The 21,160-nt window shown below is 38.5% G+C and overlaps 1 protein-coding gene across 2 annotated transcripts in view; it reads left to right on the top strand.

Moving 5' to 3' along the window:
- SHTN1 (shootin 1) overlaps positions 1-21,160 on the top strand; it is a 118,447-nt gene that overhangs the window by 47,947 nt on the left and 49,340 nt on the right. For both annotated transcript variants that reach the window (XM_063132709.1, XM_063132708.1), the window contains exons 8-10: positions 3,926-4,020; positions 15,229-15,375; positions 18,739-18,892. In XM_063132709.1, coding sequence (XP_062988779.1) covers positions 3,926-4,020; positions 15,229-15,375; positions 18,739-18,892 — 396 coding nt within the window. The remainder of the gene's footprint in view (positions 1-3,925; positions 4,021-15,228; positions 15,376-18,738; positions 18,893-21,160) is intronic.

The following is a 21,160-nucleotide window of genomic DNA, read 5'->3' as shown; positions in this document are numbered from 1 at the left end:
TAATTTAAAACTTCCCAATAAGGAACATGGGGTGACATCTGTGGGTAACCAATTAGGAATTGCCACAGTGCTGTCTGTGACTGTTCTCCTCCAATGGCAGTATTCGGGGGAGGGAATGCCAATCATTTTTCTCACAGTGTCCTTGATTCCACGCTCATTGGGGTTCTCAGTTTGGCAGCGTTTGTTTCGGTCAGAGAGTGAGAGAGTTCAAAGATACTGTTTGTTTAGCGTTTGTTGCAAAATGAGATATTGAATTTATTTAGGAGAGAGAGAGAGAGAGAGGGACCTGTTTTTCGTTTGGTTGTCTTTAATGCTTCGTTTGTTTGAGCTATTCCACCCCCAGCGTATGCGTGTCCAAAAATCTTAAGAAATCCTTTAAAAAAGCCTTTTCTTTGAGTTGTTCCTTCAAATATTATTTTAAGTCTATTCAAGGCAGCTGTGTGTGTGTGTGTGTGTGTATGTGTGTGTGTGTGTCTTTCTGTTCTTTAACTTAAAAATCAGTGTGAAAGTGTTGTTGGGCTGGCATTGTCAGTGAGAAAACTTCTACACTTGAGTCAGACAGGCTCTTTATTTCAGTTAAACTAGTGCTCCTATTGGCTGGCTGGCCTTCCAGTTCAGGGCAGGTGGGGCCTTGTCATTGTCGTCGACATCCTCCTCTTCCAAGCTGCATAGCCTCCTTCAGGGAAACTGTTGTTGTTGCTTTGATTTGACTCGCTTCAATGTGTTTGACCGACGGTGTGTGGGGTTGTGCCTCTTCCTCGTCCTGCAAACCTATCCTCTCTGGGGATGGGCAAGCTGTGTGCTGATGTTGTAGCATTTATTAATTTATATTTATTTTTTATGGATCTATAGATCGCAATAAAGAAAGTTAAGTTAAGTTAAATTTATATTTACTTACTTATTATTGTGCTAAGCGGTTTTATCCCACTGCTTAATATCCTCTCCCTCGCCATACAGATCACAGCACGAGAGGTGCCTGAGAGGACATTTGAGTTCAGACTTTAAAAATTACCAATAAATCACTGCATGCAGGGATCTGCTCCAAACTTGGCATGCCTAAAGCCCTCTTTAAAAGCTGTCACAGTGCTAATTTTCATGTGTTTATCTTTAAAACTGAGGGAGCTGTAAACATTTCTATTAATTTCCATTGACGATAATGTACTGGCCGAGCCTTAGGAGAGGCAATGCAATTTTTTAGAAGGAGAAAAAACTGCACAAAAGCCACCAGCCAATTGGCATTTGAAGGGAGGGGGTGTAGTCCCCTGGCACCCAAACTGGGCCAGATTTGGCCCTGGGCCTGAAATTCTGCACCCCGGGCTTACAGAAACCAATGTACCAAAGGAGATAGGATCTAGATGCTTCTTGTTTCCTTTTTCTGGGGTTGCTGGGAGAAGAAGCCAATGAGGCTGGGGCATCCAAATGAGTTCCAGCTGTGAATCATTTCAGGACAATAGGATTGGGCTTTGGTGTGAGTCATGACCCTTACTTACCAATATTTTGGTGGTGCAGATCTGATAAAAGACTCCGATCATGCCCAGCCAAACCACTTTTTGTTTCATATTGCAAAGGGTCTTTGCTCTGTTCTTGGACTGCTCTGGTTCTGGTGAGGGGGTGCTCCCAAAGGCACGGTGGACTTACTGAGTCTAGATTTTGAAATTCCATGTCATTATTCTGAATCCCAGCTTTTAGAACTGAAGTATGTCAGAAGACATACTTGTGAACCGCCCAGAGAGCTCCGGCTATTGGGCGGTATAGAAATGTAATAAATAAATAAACAAATAAATAAATAAAATAAATAAATAAGATCAGGGCCTGTGAGCAGTCATTAAGAGATTTGAAAGAGTTTATTCAATCTCAGGCATGGGCAGAACAATGCAAAAGAGCGTGCACAATATCTGTGCACATTCTGGCTAATTTCATCTAACAGTGTCTGCCGCAATTTTAAGAACTATTGTTTTTCTAATGCTTACATTACAATCAGCTTGTGGGGCTGGGAGGTTGTATTTCTAGGGTTTAGTAATGGAGAAACCTGTTCTCCTGTAAGTACAGCTCGGTTTTCTCAGGTTTGCTTTGCAGGTGATGCGGTGACATGCATGTTTTTTTCCATGTGCACTCAATGGGGGTGATGGCGGGGGAGTCTCAGCCAATCCTGGCTCCATAGTGCACACACCAATATCAGAACCATGATTAAAAATGTATCTTTGATGCATGTACATGTTCATTTCAGTACAGCTAGGGACATGTAAATGCAAAAGCAGATTTCCCACATTTGTGTCCCTAACTAAGTGTGGAACAGTGTGAGCAAATGAGTGTGCTGTGTGTGCGGTTCTTGATCCAGAGTTGCACATTAATAGCCCCAATCCAGCAATTGTCAATAGATGATTGACAGTGTTTGAGAGTGGGGAACAGAAATTAAGATTCAGTTGCCCCTGCTCTCTCCTGCATGCAGATGGTTAACAACATTATTATTTCCCTGGAGCTGTGCATAACCAGTTCCTGCCTGTCTAATGCACATATAGCTGGAACACAGTCATCATATTTTAGATATACATATAAAACGCTTTGCATTACTTCTGCTTTGTGCCATATGATGGCCTAACAGATAAAAGTTCCAGTTTGTAAAATATACCTGGAAGAAATTCTTTGTCATCACAGGTAACTGGCTTTTTGTATGCCTGCACTGAATGGTACCATGTGCAGTGATATTGTCATCTTGTATACTCCCGCCTAGCGATAATATAATTTTACAGATAGGGTTCGTGTTTTAAAAGTGTAAAGCTAGCCAAAGCACTGGTATCCATGGGGACCGATTCAAGAAATATAGGAATTAAGGCTACTAAGGGTTCCCACTCCAGATCATTTAGGATATATTTGTTGACCCTTGATATCCTTTGACTATTCTGCCTTATTCACAGTCTGAGTGGCTAGAATGGTAAAAGGATGGATTACACACACACACACACACACACACACACACACAGAGAGAGAGAGAGAGAGTCTTATCAATGCATACTTATGAGTGAAGTGGGAAATTTATGTAGTATAATGAGTACTTGAGGTTACTTAATCCAATGTCAAAGGCTATGGTCTTGTTTCTATGCTGCATCTGGGCTTAATTAAGGCTGTGTCCACTTATTACCCTGTCAGGGTGATTGTAGATCTAAAAATGCTCAAAGTCCATGCGTACCTTTTTGGTGTGAGTTCTGCTACAATCTCAGATTTTGGGCAAGTTTCAAGTTAAACCAGAAAACCTGATTTCTCCTGCCACAAGGGAGATGAAGGGTGATTCCACAGATCAAACGTGTGTATCTGTTTGAGATGATCATTGGCTAATGGACGTGGAACCACTGGAGGAAAGTCACAGAGAAATTTTGCAATGGCTTCTAAAGTCTATGGTGTGTGTTTTTAAATAAAGTGACGAATGGGCACAAATGTATATGTAGATACAAAGTAGTTCAAAGCTACCCACTCCTTCCAGAGCAATTACAAGTTTATTTCAAGATTCCATTTCAAGACTCTTTATTTCTTACAGTTTACAAATCATTTTTTTATTCTCCGGTCTCCATCCCCAGCATTAGAGCTCAAGTTGCACGGGTTTTAAAATCTCTTTTTAAAAGACAAGGCAGGCTCCTCTCCTCCACCAGGGCTATCTCCAGTGAAGCAAGCCTCCTGTTCCACTTCATTACATTTGTGTGGTTATTTATCTTTCAATGCACAGTGATGTGTAAAATAGAAAATGTTCCAGTGTTTTATTTTTCCATGGAAATTTTTCCATTTCATAAATTCATTAGTAACAATGAATGAATGCCAATGAAAAATACAATATTAGGCAACCATGGCAGTTTCAAAGTTGTAGATGACTAGTTGTCAGCCTGTCACACAATGTCCTTCCGGTTGTGTCCTGATGTGTTTTTGCTTTAAACAGTGTCTGTACTGGCAGTAGAAGAATATGAAGAACTACATGTAAACTTTGAACTGGAGAAAAACTTGCGGAAGACAGCAGAATCCTTTGCCCAAGAGGTATGTTAAGCCAATATATTCTACAAAACAAATAATGTGGGTATTTTAAAGAATGAGCTAAGAGAAGAATGGTTTTCTGTAATGCAGGAAGCATTGGTATTCTTCTCATTCTCACTGTAGACTTTAAATGTGCACAGGTCTAGAGATGTAAAATTTCCAGATATTTTGAGGCCAGCGTAGGAGGGTGGGAATCCTCCAGGTTTTTGCTTTTTTTTTGCTTTTTGGGAAAAAAATATGGAAATTTTGGGGAAATTTAAAAATGAGCGATACTTTTCTTTAGGTCTGTTTACACCTCTAAGGTCACTTTATTGCTTTAAAGACAGCCTTCCCCAATTGGCTGCCTTCCAAATATTTTGCATTTCAGCTTCCAGCAGCCCCAAGCAGCATGGCCAGTGGTCAGGAATGCTGGGCACTGTAGTCCTAAACATCCGGAGAGCACCAGGTTGGGGAGAGCCTTTCCGTTCCTGAAGTTATTTTATGTATAACTTAGTTTGTTCATAAAATTATCATTATATTTTAAAACTTTTAAAAGTAAACTTAGTAAATTAGTAATTATTGCCTGAATAGAGCAAACTACATTAAATGACTGCTGTAGCAACTGAAACAGAACTCAATACAACAAAATCCAAACTGTCAGGAATGCACATTTATTGTCAGTGGTAACTCTACTCACATGTTGGGCAACTGAACATAAACATCTATCAGTAAAATATACTTTTATATATTTTATTAAATATATTTTAATATGGAAAGAGAGACATAACTATGCTTGGTATCTTACAGAGAGGATTAAAAAACATTTCTCCCCATGGCTTCATTATTTCCAGATACTGTACATCTCTAGTCTTTCTATAAATCTGTTCTTATTACATATTTTTTTAGAAATAATTTTGGAGGGAGTAAAGGCTTGGTAACAATATATAAATACTTTGTCTTAAATTCTAAAATAAAATATTTCATAATCCAAAGCTGTTCAATTTTTCCAATTCCTAAAAAACAGAAATGGTTCGGGGGGCGGGGGGGGGGGAATGTTGTTTTTCCTGGGGGCGTTCTGGGCCTTCCATCTCTCCACAGGACACAAGCAGTCCCTAGAATGATGCAGGGAGGGATATATTCAATTCATACATAAATGAAAGCTAAACTACAAATGGCCCTTCAGTTGGGAAACCTACATTTATGTTTATGCTTCACTCAGTCAAGGCTAATACATTTACCATAACTGTAATAAAAGTCTAGCATTTGTAAATTGTATATTTATCCAATATGGTTGTGTGTGTTTTTAAGCTTGATACAGATTTCCAGATGAAAGGGGCATTTATGTTTGATCCTTAATGGTTTCTGTTTGTTTATAAATAAAAACTGTTCCCCTTCTGTTCTGCAGAGGGGTGTTCTTTTACTGTGGTTATTTGGAGAGCTTTTCTCTTCTTGGACTAGAAAAGAAATGTGGCCTTGACTGTATTTGGTGTTTTTTTCTGCAATGCAAAAAGCCCCTTTAGGTCTGCACAAAGGATTGCAGGAAGCAGCAGCTTGCACTGAAGTGGAGGCCAGTTCTGAAGTTCCCACGAGTTTCAAATGTGGCTTTTCTGACAATATTTTGGGAAACATGGGGCTAAGAACACTACTGACCATGCGATGAACACCATATGAGCCTGGGGTGGGGCCCTTTTCCCTAAAATGCACACCTCTTTTCTTCTCCTTGAGGCTGGTTTTTGAGATTTGGGATGGGCGAACTTGCAATGCTTGAGTTGTTTGAGGTTCTCCAAATTCTTCTGCATTTTACTTCATTTGTGTTTTCAATCAGCATTTTTAATTGGAAAAAATACACATTTTATAAACTGCACAATTTGTTCCAGGGGTTGTCTATATGTGGGGAAAGCCCTGCAGTGGCTGTGAATCTCCGCCCCATTGGTTAGATGACGTAGGAAATTGCTTCCCCATGATGGTGTGTTTTGAAAAAGTTGAGGATTTACCCAACACGGTGCTTCCGCTGTGTAACATTGCTCTGTGGCCAACCTGGGGGCAGAGCCTGGTGGAAAGCGACCAGCAGTTGGTTGCCTTCCACCAGGAAGAGGGCGGGGGCAGCTCCAGAACCTGGATGGCCACTCAGAAACCCTGTGCACTCTCCTTGGCATTGTGATTACCTGACGCCACCCTGGGAGAAGGAAAGTGCGGGGTTGAGGAGGGAAGCAGGACCAACCCGACACCATGAAGACAGCCACCCAATTGGAAAAAATAAGCTTTTTTTTAAAAAATGTGCTTTTTACCCAACCCAAAGAGGTGCATTTTCTCCCATAGGCTAAATAATAAAAATGTGAATTTTGAGAGGATTTTACAAATGTGCGCATTTGGAAGTATACGTAAGTGTAAAGGCAGATTTCCACAAGTGCACATATACACACATGCACATTTTGAGAAGTCTGCATTTGCACAAGTGTGCAGTTTCAAACACAAATGCAAGTTTAGGAAATTGCAAAAAAATTCTCATAAATTATATTCATCTTCACGTTCAGTGTTGCAAACCGCTTGAGTTGCAAACAGGAACAAAATTCACATCCATCCATATTTGCAATTCATTAAGTGTGTACTCACGCGAAGAATGTGACCCAGGAAAATTGAATCTTCATAGTAAATCAAGAAGTGTATACATATCAAGCTTCAAATTTAGGTTCTCATTCATTCATTAAGAACAATAATCCCAGAAGATAGATGCCGAAAGCTAGGTTCATTAGCACATACTTCATGGTTTTTCATTGCGTGCTCCATTTCAGGAGCACTAATTGTGTCTCCTGGTTTCATCCTGTTGAAAGGTTTAGTTTCTTCATGACTGAATTGTGTGCATTCAGTTATATGTTGTATATCCGAATCAATTTTTATTGTGCATAGTTCAGAACTAATTCCAGCAGAATGAGTGTTCCGTGTACTAAAGTGTGTCGGGGAAAGATAAGTCAAGAGTGTTGACACAATCAGAGATGTGCTTTTGCTCCAGGGTCTGGTTGAGGGCCACTGGAATGACACTCCACTGTTGGTTTTAAGCATCAAGAACTCGCAAGTATTCCCTTATTATTGTCTTCAGAGATTAAGTTATTTGGAAATAATGTCCTCTGTATGTAATAGATATGTTTATGATGTTGTGACCTGCTTTGAGCGCCATTTACCACAGAAAAGGAGAATACAAGTAAACATTATATTAATATATGTCATTATGACACAGGAGATAGCTATAGAAAGTCCAGTGTTTGCTTTGAGAAAAAGTACCACAAAAGAGCCATGGCTTTTCTTTATGTGTTATATTGGATTTCACCTTTGGAAAATGGATGTCAGGTGACAAGTGCAGTGCTAATTTTGATGGATTGGCAAGGTTATTTCAATGTTGCAAAAGAATGAGTGAGTATTCTACTCATTCTTGTGGCCTTGGGGAAATGGAGACTTCTAGGCATGTTTTCTGGTGCATATGAAGCTGCCTTAGGTTGAGTCAGACTATTGGTCTATCACAGTGGTTCTCAACCATTTTTGCTCCATTCCCCCCTTTCGCCATTGTTCAGAATATAATTCCCCCCTTCCCAAGATAGTCTAACTCAAAAGGTGCATTCCAAATAATATGCATATAATATTGAAAATCTTTTCTTTTTTTCTATATTAGTACCATTTAAAGGGGCAACGCAAAGCATGGGCCCTTTTACATTCTCAGCTCCCATGCTTTGCGTTGCCCCTTTAAATGGGAAGCTTGAAACTTCTAGGATTGCGAGGGAGGGAGGGAAAAGAGAACAAAGGCCTGGCTTTTGCAGACAGCATGACACTTTTCTAATAACATGTTTAGGAAGACATAATCTACAGGACATCATACTTTGCAGAATAGTAGTCCCAATTCCCTGCCTGGAACCCTAAAACTCCCCTCTGGGAGGAATTCCCCCCTTGTTGAGAACCCATGGTCTATCAACATATTATCTATTCTAACTGGCAGCAGCCTTCCCAGATCTCAGGCATATGTCCATTATAACCATGTTACCAAAGATCCTTTAGATCAGAGATGAACAGCTTGTGGTCCTCCAGATGTTTTGGCCTCCATTTCCCTTCCCTCACTATTGGTTATGCTAGCTAGGGCCGATGGGAATTATAGGTCAAAACATCTGGAGTTGCCCATCCTGTGCTTTACATGAAAAAGATGGGGATTGAACAATGTGTTCAACCATTGGGTTAAATCCAGCACTACAGCTCACACAGAAGGCATATCTTTACTCTGCCTCCCCCTGCACATCCCCAAATTGTTCCAGATTGTATCTCAACCCACTGAAGCAAATTTAGGGGGTGCAGAGAGGAGGGGGAATTTGATCAGCCAGCAGTGTCTGACCTGCTGGTGGAAAGACACTGTTAGATACAGCCCATTGAACTACAGGCCTCACTTGGTGGTTTATTTCCTTTGTTTTGGAATGGTACCTTAATTTGAAACTTGTATCTTTTGTCTCAGGAAATTTCCACACCAACACTGGAAAGGCAGCCATACTAGAGCTCCAAGATCCTTTTATTGTTTAGTCACTTAAAATATTTTTAGGTTGTTTTTCAGAGCAGGAGTATGGAATCTATTTTGTAGCCGTTTTGCTGTGATATGGAGAGGAACTCGACTTAAGTTTGAGGGCACTCCTCCTATTCCTGTAGCTTTGAATGCAAAACTATTTATAGATAAAGATTCCCAAGTCATTTGACCAATTTTAACCATGCCGACGCAATCACTCCCCGCCTCAAAGTAAGATGGATAAAATCAACTGAAATATCTTCAAACAAATGCCGATGCAGTTCTGTTTTCAGCAGCTACCACACGACAAAGGTGATTTGTAAAATTAGATTCACCATATTGTGAGGACAAGAAGTTAAGTTTTTACGTGGCATCTTAAAAGTCACTACAGCAAACTTTAAATGGGGCCAAGCAGTAAGCTGGCAAGACAGAGGGAACGAAATGAAATGACTTATGTCATAGGGTGAGAATATTTGTTGTGGTGTTTGTTCAGATAATTTCACTCACAGAAATTGGCAGGAGTTTTGTGTGTGCCTGATTTTTGTGACTGGAAACAATAGAGAGGGCGTTTTCAGTAGTGCCCTCATTGGAATGTTCTCCCAAAGGAAGCACACAGGGTGCTTACATTGCTACATTTTCAGCACCACGCTAAGACCTTCCTGTTCTCCAAGGCTTTTTGAGCATTTTTAGTGGTTTAAAGTATTTTACTATTTTTTGCATTTTAACTTGTTAATCTTAGAGATGTCAGGAAGCAATCAGCTAAGGCAGCCTTCCTCGATGTAGTGTTCTCCAGCTGTTTTAAGGCTGCACATCTGGAGGGCATTACATTAAGAAAGGCTGAACTAAGGTCTGTGGAGGTGCTCATACAAACACACGTATTGCAAAATGACTTTTTTCTTTTTTCTAACTTTTTTCTTTGTTTTAGTAACAAAATAGAACAGAAAATAAATTGTGAAAATGGAAAAAAACATATATTACACATATAGGATTATCATTAATTTCCATCTTGTGTACCGTACATTTTTTTAAAAAAGGGAGAGAGTTATACAAAGATTTCAAGAAAAGCAGATCAGATATCCATGTATTTATCCACTTGCAAGTTGTGTCTATATACAGTAACAGCTGTTCAAAAGTTGATAATGTTATTAAGTCTTCGATCCATTGCATTATGTGAGGTGCGAATTTGTCCTTCCAATGTGAATTTGTCCTTCCAATTACAGTTTGATCCATTTTCTCATGCAAAATTGACTATATGGGGAAACCCAGATTTAAGAATTGGAAGGAAAGCATTTCTGTGGAGGACATGGAAGGATAAGATGATTTTTACTCTGGATCAACTAATAGGCTCAGATGATGAGTTTTTGCCTTTTACAGACTTGTGTGTTAAATATAATTTACCTGCTACGGCCCAATGGCAATACTTGCAATTGCAACACCTGCTGGAATCTAGGTTTGGTCCAGCTGCTTTTACAGCTTCAGAGCCTCCAGCACTGTTAGAAACACTTATAACAGCTGAACTGACACGTCGATCCACGACCCATATATCTAAGTATTTAGTAGCAGTAAGTAAATATTATACCCATAGTTTAAGACTAGACTGGAACAGAGAATTGGAGTGTGCCCTATCTTGCCTAACCAATGGATGGTTGCCCTAACATCTATATCTGAAGTTTCTATGGATCTCAGGTTACGTCTTATTCAGCAAAAAAAAGTTTCGGGTTTATTGAACTCCACAACGCCTTTTTAATAAGTATTTGTCCAACTTGCACAGTTGTTGGAGATGTAATGCATCTAATGCTTCTTTAAGTCATATGTTTCGGCAATGCCCCGTAGTTGCCCCTTTTTGGGAGGAGGTAACAATAAGGATGAACTCTGTACTGAAAAAATCTATAATATGGAGCAATGTCCATGTCCTCCTAAATTATGTACCGGCATCTTGGAAGTTAACACATGGTCAGTGCAGATGGATCTTCGGAGCTCTTATGACAGCCAAAAGACTTCTACTATCACATTGTTGCAAAATGACTTGCCTATGTGGAATTGTAGTATGGGTTGAAGCACTGTGAGAATTTCAGCTTTTGTTTTATTTTAAAAAAGCAAATTGCTATCCTATAGAGTTGCATATGTGGGTTTGAAAGTGTGCCACATTGCCTGGGGAATTCTGAAACTGGGATGAGTGCCAGGAAGGTAGAAAGAATCCACTGCTCTGACTGTCATTTTGCTCAATTTTTCTGTGTATGTGTAAGTAATAAAGGTTCCATACACAATCAAATATAAGCATAATATTCTTACTTTTAAAGTGCAATGACAATATTTATCTTGGTTACTTAAAATGCCCTTCTTATTATGGGTCCCTGAGCAAGTACTTGGCAGACATTGTGTTTAAAATCCAGTATTGAACATTTGCATGCGAAAAGGTCAAATGCTGTTATCTGCTTTTTGTAACAGTAGAGAAAAATGCTCATAATTCCAGACAGCCATGACCTCCTTGTATAGGAATTTTGCTCCTCTCATGAGATTGCATGCTATTGATTCAGAGATATCAATGGGCTTTATTAATAACAAGCTCCACAATAACTCTCATTTAGATGCATTAATGGCCTTTGGGTTATTTTGTAATAACAGTTCCATTAATATGTGATGTCTCTAAATGGATTGAAAAACCTGCACTTATGGAAAGATTCTTATCTGTGTTTGTGGGGGAAAGCTGCTATATAACTATAATTAATGTGACTCCCCATAGCTTCAGCTGTCATATACAGGAATTGGGTGAGGTCAAATGGCATGTATGTTAGCCTTTAACACCTTAAATCTGTCACCTGTAGTACATAATGGAAAAGGTCAAGGTAGACCTCTATTGTAAAGGTATCTAATATTTCTAACAAGGTTAAGAATATCAAATGTAAGTCTTCAATAATAAAGCCCTATTCAGGTGTCCTGGAACAGAGTTTAATAAACATGTGAGATGGTGAAATGCGCTAGCTCTGTTCTGTCCTCCACCATTTCAATTGACCTATATATGTGGAAGGTGACTTCCTGAAACAGAGCGTTTCTGTCTGTGGAAACTCTTCATCCATATCAGCCTCCCCACACTTTATGATCAGAAAGAGAGGCCCTTCCCATTTGCTCACCGGTGGGAGCAATTAGGTCCACACAGGAGAGGGCCTTCTCTGCAGTGGCCCCAAACCTCAGGAACAAACTTCAACCAGAATTCCGCCATGCACGATCCTTGCAGGCTTTCAAGAAGGCCTTAAAAATCTTTTATTTTACCATGGCCTTCCCATAATGAATACTGTTATTGCTGCTATTGTTCCTGCTAGTTTTATTGTTGGTTTTATTGTTTTAATTGCTATTTTATTGTGATCTTGTTTTTATTGTTTTTAATATTTTATTACTTTTAATATTTTATTGTTGTAAGCTACCTTGTGATGGTCGCTGACCTTTAGGGGGCCAAGAAATGTTTTTTAAAAATAAATTACATAATTTGGAGCTCTTAGGACAGGCAGAAGGTAGATTGGTATATACTGGTAGATTTTCCGGTTATTTGCAATCAACAAAACCCTCCTAAATTTGGTTGCTGAAATCAAGAAAGCTTTGGGAGGGGTGGAAATAGGAGTAGATTGGTGTGTTAGCTCCAGTTCTGGTATGGAAAACAAATTCCTGGGTTGTGCATGTGCTCAGATGCACCTCATTCTACAAGCCTATGTCCTCTTTTGCATCTGGCTCCTGTTGGTGGTTCCTGCACTTCTAGTGAAAAATGTAATATATCCAGTAAGCCTAAAGTCTGCCTACCCCTGCCCCAGGTCAAAAATGACATGGATGCCGACAGGTTGGGAAAGAAGTTTGTGATTCTACTAGTTGTACAGTAGTCTTTTGCAATCATATGGGGAAAGTCTTTCTCGCTCGTTTAAAAGGATTTGAAGCAGCAGAGAGTACAATGGAAGTTGGTGAATAGAAATTGTAAACAGCAGGGGCTGTAAAAGTGAAGTCCTAAAGTCAAGCATTTAAGCCTGGTTTGTGTGTATATAACTATTCTTTTTTATTTGCGTTTTCAAACACTATAGGCTATTTTTAAATGTTCCCAAACTAGCATGCTCATTTTTATGCATAGTAAGTTGCGATAACTTTAGTGCATGAAGGCACATAGTTTTGGAAGAAGCAAGAGAAGAAGCACATAAATTATGTGACATACTTTGTAGAATAGTAGTAGAGGGAACATCAGTTCAAAGTATTCCGTGGGCATATATCTACGTGCACAATATATTCCTTAGAATCCATGTTTCTGAATTGTGTACTTGTGATTCACTAGATTCCTTCCCCTCAATCACTTTTTCCCCACACCCTGAGTCTGCTCACTGGGGATATCCTTTTGTGCTGTACTTTTCCAAACACTTTTACACTTGGTCCAGTATCAGTATGTGCCTAATTTTTTTTAAAAAAAGTCTAAACACTAGAAGGCTGTGCACTAGCCTCCTGGAGTACATCTCAGTACATCTTACCTCTGTAAGATGATCAGCATCATTTATGTTGACAGCATTAAAACGCATGTTAGGTAGAAGGGCATAAGACCTGAAGTCTACTCATCACTACTGTTCTCTCTCTCTCTCTCTCTCTCACACACACACACACACACCCTCACCCCTAGGAGATTGGCAGTGTAAGTGATATATCTTAATGCTGTTTTCCATAGCTTTTGGTATTTTAGCCTGATTTACTGTTTTCATTGCTATGATTATTCCCTTATTTCTGTTTTGTGTAACCCCTTCCCCCCTTCATATGTTTTAATGTGATTTTAGACTGTAAGCCTCTAGGCAGGGTATTGCTGTTTTATTTGTATATTCTGTACAGCACCAAGTACATTGTTGGTGCTATATAAATAAATTAATAAGTAAATAAATAAATAAATGATCTAGGAATACAGCCTATTCAAACTGGTGTGTAAGTTGTATGTATGTATGTATAAATTAATATTCAGATACCTGATTTACATGCTTTATTTAATGATAAACTATTGAGTTACATAAGGGTTAGTAAGAATCTATCAGCCAGCCTGCTGTGGCTATTATTTTACCTGGAAAATAAACAGAATGGTTTTGGGATAGAAAATAATCTATTTCTAATACAATTATCCTAAAACATGTTTCTATTTTTTGCTGCCCTATGGATCAATTTCTCAGTAATTTTTTAATAATTACTTTACCTTTTCCTCTCCATATACAAAAAATCCTGTCATAATGCACAATAGGCAGTAACTGTTCTGTGTCTAGCATATGGATCAAAATTGTGGGGGCGAAGGTCGAGAATAAGAAGACGCGACAATAAATAAGAGACGAGACAACTTTACAGCTGGATTTAAACAGGGCCACATTTATTATATGATCTGCAGGAGGGAATGAATCCTAACGGGCATCCAGTATGACCTGTTGCCAGGCCCCTGAAGTTGGGCAAGCCATTCGCGGCCCAAGGGTAGGCGCTGCATCTTTCGCCTTCCCCCGGGCCTGCCCCTTGTGGGGTTGGGGAACCTTCCTTTGTCACGCCCTAACTCACGCCATCCAGCTCTGAGTGGGTGAGTAGAGTCGGCCCCAAAGGTAAGTCGTATCTCCCAGGTAGGCTGTGGGGCTCGAAGCTGGGAGCCTCGGACTTACCAGTCACTGTAAACAGTGCCATGTGAATGCTCACCATTCCCCCACCAATCTGGATGCCCGTACCTAGTGCCACAGAGAACTTCAAGCAACTTGCTTAGATGCTCTCCCCCCCCCCCCAAACCTAGCTGAAATTATCTGGGTGAGTTCCCTCTGCAAATCTCTCATACATAATTTGTTCATTTAAGAAACAGTCTTGTGTTAAAGCCACTTGGAGCAAAAAGAAGTTGTAATGGGATTTTATGATATTATTATTATTATTATTATTATTATTATTATTATTTACATTTATATACTGCCTCATAGCTGAAGCTCTCTGGGTGGTTTACAAAGATTTATTAAATACACAGGCACCATATTTTGAACCTACAACACTGATAAATTTGAAGTATTACAGCAGAGCACAATTCCCAATTAATTTGAACTTCATTTATTGCTGAATCTCTTTTCATGCAACTTCAGGACTACATAACCCTGTGAACACAATTGAATACATTTTATTTGTCTATGGGACAAAGGCCGTTACAATCACAACAATAAAACAAGATGTCAGGGAACAAAAGGTCATATAAAGCACCAGACTGGGAGAAGAGGCTAAGATTTAATAATAATAACAACAACAACAACAACAACAACAACAATAAATATATCCCCTAGTGACAATAATAACAGTAGATTGAACACAATCTGATTATCTAATTATTCTGGGTATTCCTTAGATGTCTTCGATAAATGAAACTCTTGTGCACTGAAATCTTCTTTGATTCCTTCGCCTATTTAAAAAATGGAATAAAATCAGAAATGCTTTTTAGAAGTGTAAAAAGAATAGTATCTAGAGAGGTGCAGGAATGACAGGGACAAGTGAATTTTCCCTAGTTCTGTTTTGTTGTTATTCCAGGGATTGGCTCTCCACCATATTCCACTCCATCATCTGCTGCATCTGGATTTTTTGGCTGTTCCAAAAAGAAACTTGATAACGAAGTTTACCATATATTCAGGTTGAATAAATGCAGGTCAAATAATCTAATCCATTTTTTACATGGTTGTGTTTGGCAGATGTTTATTGAACAAAATAAACTGAAACGGCAAAGTCAGCTTCTGCTGCAAAACTCAGCCCCGGATGAACAACTTTTGAAAGCTCTGGATGAAAATGCCAAGCTGAACCAAATGCTAGAAGAAGAAAGGTTGAAACACCAGCAAAAGGTGAGAGTTGGACTTTTCATTGACCAGGTCATACTTTGTTTTTGTCACAACAGGTTGTCTCAAGTTTAAGAATATTTGTGTTGTAAGTTAGCAAGTCCCTGTACTATACAGTGAAAAGAGACATACTGGGCTCATCTAAATGAGCAGTTTATTGCAGGCTTATGATTGGCCACTAACGAAAGTTTGCAGGTCTTTTAAGTGACATCATGAACAACCAGGACGTCTCCCACAGCATACATTGGAAATTCCATCATAAAAACATCCACTTTTAAAGTGGTAACATCTGGGGGGAAAAGTGGGATCTTCTGCCACTAGATGCTGCTGCCTCAATTGAACTGAATGGAACTTAACGGAGAGGAAGTATTCAGTTCAAACATGTGGTTGCCTCTCTCCGCTGTGCAATTAAGCCCATAACAATTGTGCCAAAAAGCAGGAAGCACAAACACCCTGTTTAAGCATCACGATTTCCCCTTAATGTAAAGACATCCACTCTGTCTTCTCAAATTTATAGAACTTAAAAGAATGGGAAATGATAGGATACTAGCTGTATATAGTGACCCACTTCAGCAAGCCTTACGTTTTTAAACAGAAATGTCAAACGCATGACAATCCATATTATTTTTTTACATGGAGCCACCAGTTGTGCAGGTCCATTCTGCACTAAAAGTTAGTTTCTAAACAATGTTTGCAAAGATGTTGCAAGATTCAAGATGTTTGCAAAGCCAAACATGGGCTTGGAGAAAGATTTGGCTTCATTTGCACACCATCTTAAATTAAAGGTTCGAATTTCAGGTAAAGGAGCTAGTAGTGTACCAGCTACAGTGGGACTCTCAGGACTTTGGCCAAGACTCATCCAGGCACTTACCAAGCTGAAACCTTATTAGCTTAAACAGTGTAACAGCATTACATACAATTGAACTGCACTAGAAGCACTGAATCTGTAGATGTGAAAAATATATAACCTGAGATCTCCCAGTGAACTGTCACAGGTATCAAATTCACCTTTAGAATGGGAAGGTGGCTTTTGAGAACTTTTTCAAATGAATATGAAATCTGCTCCTTTGGCTTCATGAAAGGAAGTATGACAATGAGTTACAGTTGTAAAAGCTAGCACAGTTCAAATGAATGGAGATTTTAAAATCTATAATTCTGGAAGTAATGAATTAGTTGTTAGCAATGGAGAAAGTATCATGATAATTAAAATTAAGCAATGTTAATGTTCCAATTTTAGCAAAAAGCAGTAATCACTTCTAAAACATACATACATACGAGTGTGTGTGTGTGTATATATATATATATATATATATGCATTGAGAGTAATTGCCAGCTTCTGGGAAAGGATTGTTTTCCCAATTTGTCCAAATTGTGTATATTAAAGGGCAAAGAGGTCTTTATTTTAGTGTGTCTCAGCACTTCAACTAGAGTATTCTATAATTCACCCATTGCAAACAGCAGGGGTTAAGGAAAGAGTGTGCATGTAAATAATAACCTTTAACAGATGCAGTCATTTAATAACTTACATTAGTGTTTCATTGCTTGAGATTTTTTTAAAAAAGAACCTATAAGAAAAAGTGTTCTTTTCTTTAAAACATTTAGGCATTTCAATTCCGGAAATATTTTTGTAAAATTATCATTGTCAAAAGAACATTCTTTTTGATTGCAACTAAAAAATGAGATCTTTGTGGCTATCAAAGGATAAGATTGTTTTTAACTGTTGTTTGTACACCATGATTGACCATTTGTCCAAATGTTGGACTGTATTATAAAATGAATGGATTTGGACATTTAAACAATTAGGATGCATCTCAGGAAACTAACATGCTGCAGGTTTAAAAATATTTGCAGTTCACTGTTCACAGCATACACAGTTCACTGTTTCAGTAGGAGAGGTGGACAACACTATATATAACCAAGAGGTTGGAATATGCATAATTTCAGATTATATTTTCAGAACAGAATCTGGTATCTTCTGCAGAATCCCATGACTGTGATGTTTCATTTAAGCAAGACAGATGTTTCTAGTCCAGCCTTCCCCATCCTGGTGCCCTCTACATGTTTTGTACTAAAATTTCATGAGCCTGAGCCAACAAAGCTAATGGTCAGATTATGGGATTTATAGTCCAAAACATCTGGAAGGCACCAGGTTGTAGAAGGCTGTTCTAATATAGGCAGTTTCTGTGGGCTGGATCACTATTCTAATGGAGGCTTCCCTCCCTATTCGAATAGCAGCTTCAAGGAGTTTGTTTTCATTGGAACCACAGGAGCAGAGGAAAAGGTTAAACTCTCCCTGTCCACTCCTTGTGTTTTCACTCCTTGTGCTGCTCACCCCCACCCAGAATCCTGCCTGCAGTTGCTAGAGAGTTTTGGCTATTGGGTGGTATAAAAATGCAATAAATAAACAAACAAACAAATAAAATATTTACACTTTTAACAAACCTGCGTATTAACTGCTTTCACATGATTACCTTCATATCTAGTTCGGCCCTACGATTTAGGGAATGCTATGTCTTTCCTCTGCACAGTACTTTGGCATGCTCCCTAATTCTTTTAAGTATGATATATCTGTAAGATTTTATCTCTCTGTATTATTATTGTATTGGTTTTGTTGTTGTTGTGTAAATCACTCTAGAAACAATTTTTAATGAAGAGCAATAAAGAATTTTTTTAAATAAATAAATAAACATTTTTGTCTTTTCCCTAATTGCCATTGCCCCAAATTTTAGAAAAATATACATATTTAATTTGATGAAATTCTACATCCAGAATAGAGCAGAATGCTACTTTGATTAGGCAAATTTATTCAAATTCATAAAATGTACTAGCTTTCTAACATTGGGTATCATAAAATTTTGGAATTCTAGAGCTCCTAAGAAAAAATGAGATTTTTAAAAACACTTGAAACATCCATGAGTGCTAGAAATATTGGGTGAGAAGAAGTGTCATGCAAGTGGATTCCACTTGTGGCTTGGGACTTTCGCCTCCTCTTCTCTTCCTTCCAGCCCTTCGTAACCTCAAAATTTCAGGAGTTCTGAGGGGCTGCAGGGGTGCTCACCCCTCTCCCTCTCCCCCCCTTTAGGCATTCCATCGGTAGGAGGTGCTAATTGGGTACAACTATTTGGTTTTAAACAGGATGATTAAATCAATGCTTCCTCATTTCTTGCACTTTCCTTTAACATGAACTACTTGATCATGGGTTTGAACAAACTAACATACTGCTATATATCCTTAAGGATTTAGACCATAATACTAGATTTTGATGAATCATTAGCATGACTCTGTTGTGGCTGTTCCTTTGTTACATTGGTGGATAGAATAAAAGAGGATGTTGATTTTCGTTGTAATTTTGTATTTGTCAAAAAAAAGGTTGAAGAGTTGGAGGAGCAATTAGCTAATGAAGTCTTGCGGAAGGAAATCAAATCCCTTAAACAACAACTTGAACTTCTAGAAGAAGATAAAAAAGAACTAGAAGAAAAGTATCAGAGTGCTGAAGAAAAGGTTAAAAACTTAAAGCATTCAGGTAAAAAGAAATGTGATATTTTAGCTTTCCTGTTTAATATGATGGATGCAGACTTAATGGAAATACATTTGATATCATTGAAATCCAGCTAACACTGTCCATTGCATAATTATAGTGGGCTGTCATGTGGTTTCATAATGTGCAATTATGTGTTACAACTAGAACATCTCTTTGCAGCTAGAACATCAACCATCTATAACAAATGTTTTGACATAAGGGGCAGTATCCAATGGATCTGTTCTGCCTTGGCTGGTTTTGTTGTACTCACAGGAGTGATCGAGCTTTCGTGTGCATAAAAATAACCCCCATTCACTTGCTTCCAGATTGGACAGGTCAGTGGAATTGCCTTCTGCAGTTTTGCTCATTTCAGGTTATTTTAAAAGCACAGAAGCGCCGTTGTGCAAGCAGTTGCTTCCGCGAGTGCATGGGCACAATAGGATACTGCCCATACGGTTGTGTTCAGGCTAAGTTAATTGCACTTAGTTCTCGCTGAAATCAATGGGATGCAGGTCATGACTAACTTGTCTCATTGTTTTCAATGGGACCATAATGCACCTAACTTAGTCTAAATCTAACCCTATGTGTTTTGACATATAATGGTGGTTTATCTGTTTTTATTTTATTTATTTAAAATTTAGGCTGACTTTAAGGGCAAATCCCTTTATAATGCCACAGTGTCCCTTTCAAGGGAAATCCTTTTTGTACTTTCCTAAATGGGACTATTAACAAATGTAGAAGTCATGGATAGATTAAAAAGATTCACACAGACGTTCTGGATACAGAAGTTATTGGTATATTCCAAGACATTTTTTAGCTTTTCACAATGAGTGGAAAAACAAGAAATGATTCTCCTACAGATGTAAAGGTTTTGTTCTCCCATGTTTGATGTGCCCTTATGTGACTGACATTTTAAAAAGTAAATGCTGTGTTGTCAGCTATGCAGAGGGAATTAGCTTTGCAACTCCCATGGGTGTTAATGGCTAAAATCCATGGGAGCTGTGTGGTTAATTCCCTGCACTTCATGCTAAACATTTACCCCTCACTATCTGACTGTAGAAATTGTCTGACTTGCTGGCTATTATTTGTCCAGTTTATAGGCTAAAGAAAGACATCAGGAACACTGACAAAACCACTTAGAATACATACAGTATGGATCAACTACTGTAATTTAGTTGTTACCAAAGACTTATTTGCCAGGATGGTGCCTGACCAGCTTACGACATTGTACCTATTAAGTGCTAAAAACTGTAATTTACTACTCTTTATCTAAGATTGCCATTTCTTAATAAATTCAAAATACAGTTACCAGCAGGGGAAGTACTGTTTAACTATCCTAAAGCAGCTGGATTATGTGGATGGAAAATGTCAAAAGAAAAACATACTAATGCCTTTGTGCGAGGCCCTAAAACTGTTTTACAGTGTTGTGTGTTAAATTAATCACAGGCTTGTAAAGTGACTGGAAAACTTATGGAAATTACCAAGGAGGCTCACTCAGGGACCACTATAAGACATGAAACGAATTACCTGAGTATGTGAATTGACTACATTTCAACTTGATGGCGTCCTTTAATGGCTGCTACATTCAGCTATTACCTGAACACTAAAAATAATGGTTGTTTACTGTATCAATAAGTGAGAAGGAAGAACACACTAATGATTCTTCGGGGAGTTCGAGGTAGTAGCATGTCAACTGAAGCAGACTCTTATGAAATCCAAGTAAACAAAACCAATAATCAGTGCAAAGACATACAGTTTTAAGAGCCAAGGCTGGTTCTTCTACTTGGCATGCATGTTGGGTTTTCTAGATTTATCTCCACGGTTAGCAACGTAGTCCACATCAACAGCATAGGATGATACAATATCTGTATGCCGCTCTGAGATCCCAGTGATATAGGGCGGGATACAAATGTTTTAATCAATCAATCAATCAATAATAAATAATAGGAAGAACTGACACAATTAAATTGGATCCATGAATTCTAAAATAAAGGAATGTTGCTTCTCTGGAATCCATAGCTTTTCATTCAGTTTCAGTTATATGTGCTTAAAAGGACCTGTGTCTAGATAGACAAATCATTTTAATTGCTCCTAATCATTAACCCATCATTGAACATGCATTGGCCATTGACTCTCTCTTTAGGGGTTTCTTAAAAGTTGTATGTGGTCAGATATTTTCTTTCACAAAATCAAGCAGAGATCTGTTTTATAGGCAAGAGCTGCTTTTCGATACATGTAAATTTGCTAGGAAATTTGCTTCAAAACTCCCAA

Source organism: Elgaria multicarinata, chromosome 8 (assembly GCF_023053635.1).
Source record: "Elgaria multicarinata webbii isolate HBS135686 ecotype San Diego chromosome 8, rElgMul1.1.pri, whole genome shotgun sequence".
In the NCBI taxonomy this organism is placed as follows: Eukaryota; Metazoa; Chordata; class Lepidosauria; order Squamata; family Anguidae; genus Elgaria; species Elgaria multicarinata.
The sequence above is the reverse complement of the archived record's forward strand: the minus strand, read 5'-3'. Positions and strand labels throughout refer to the sequence as shown.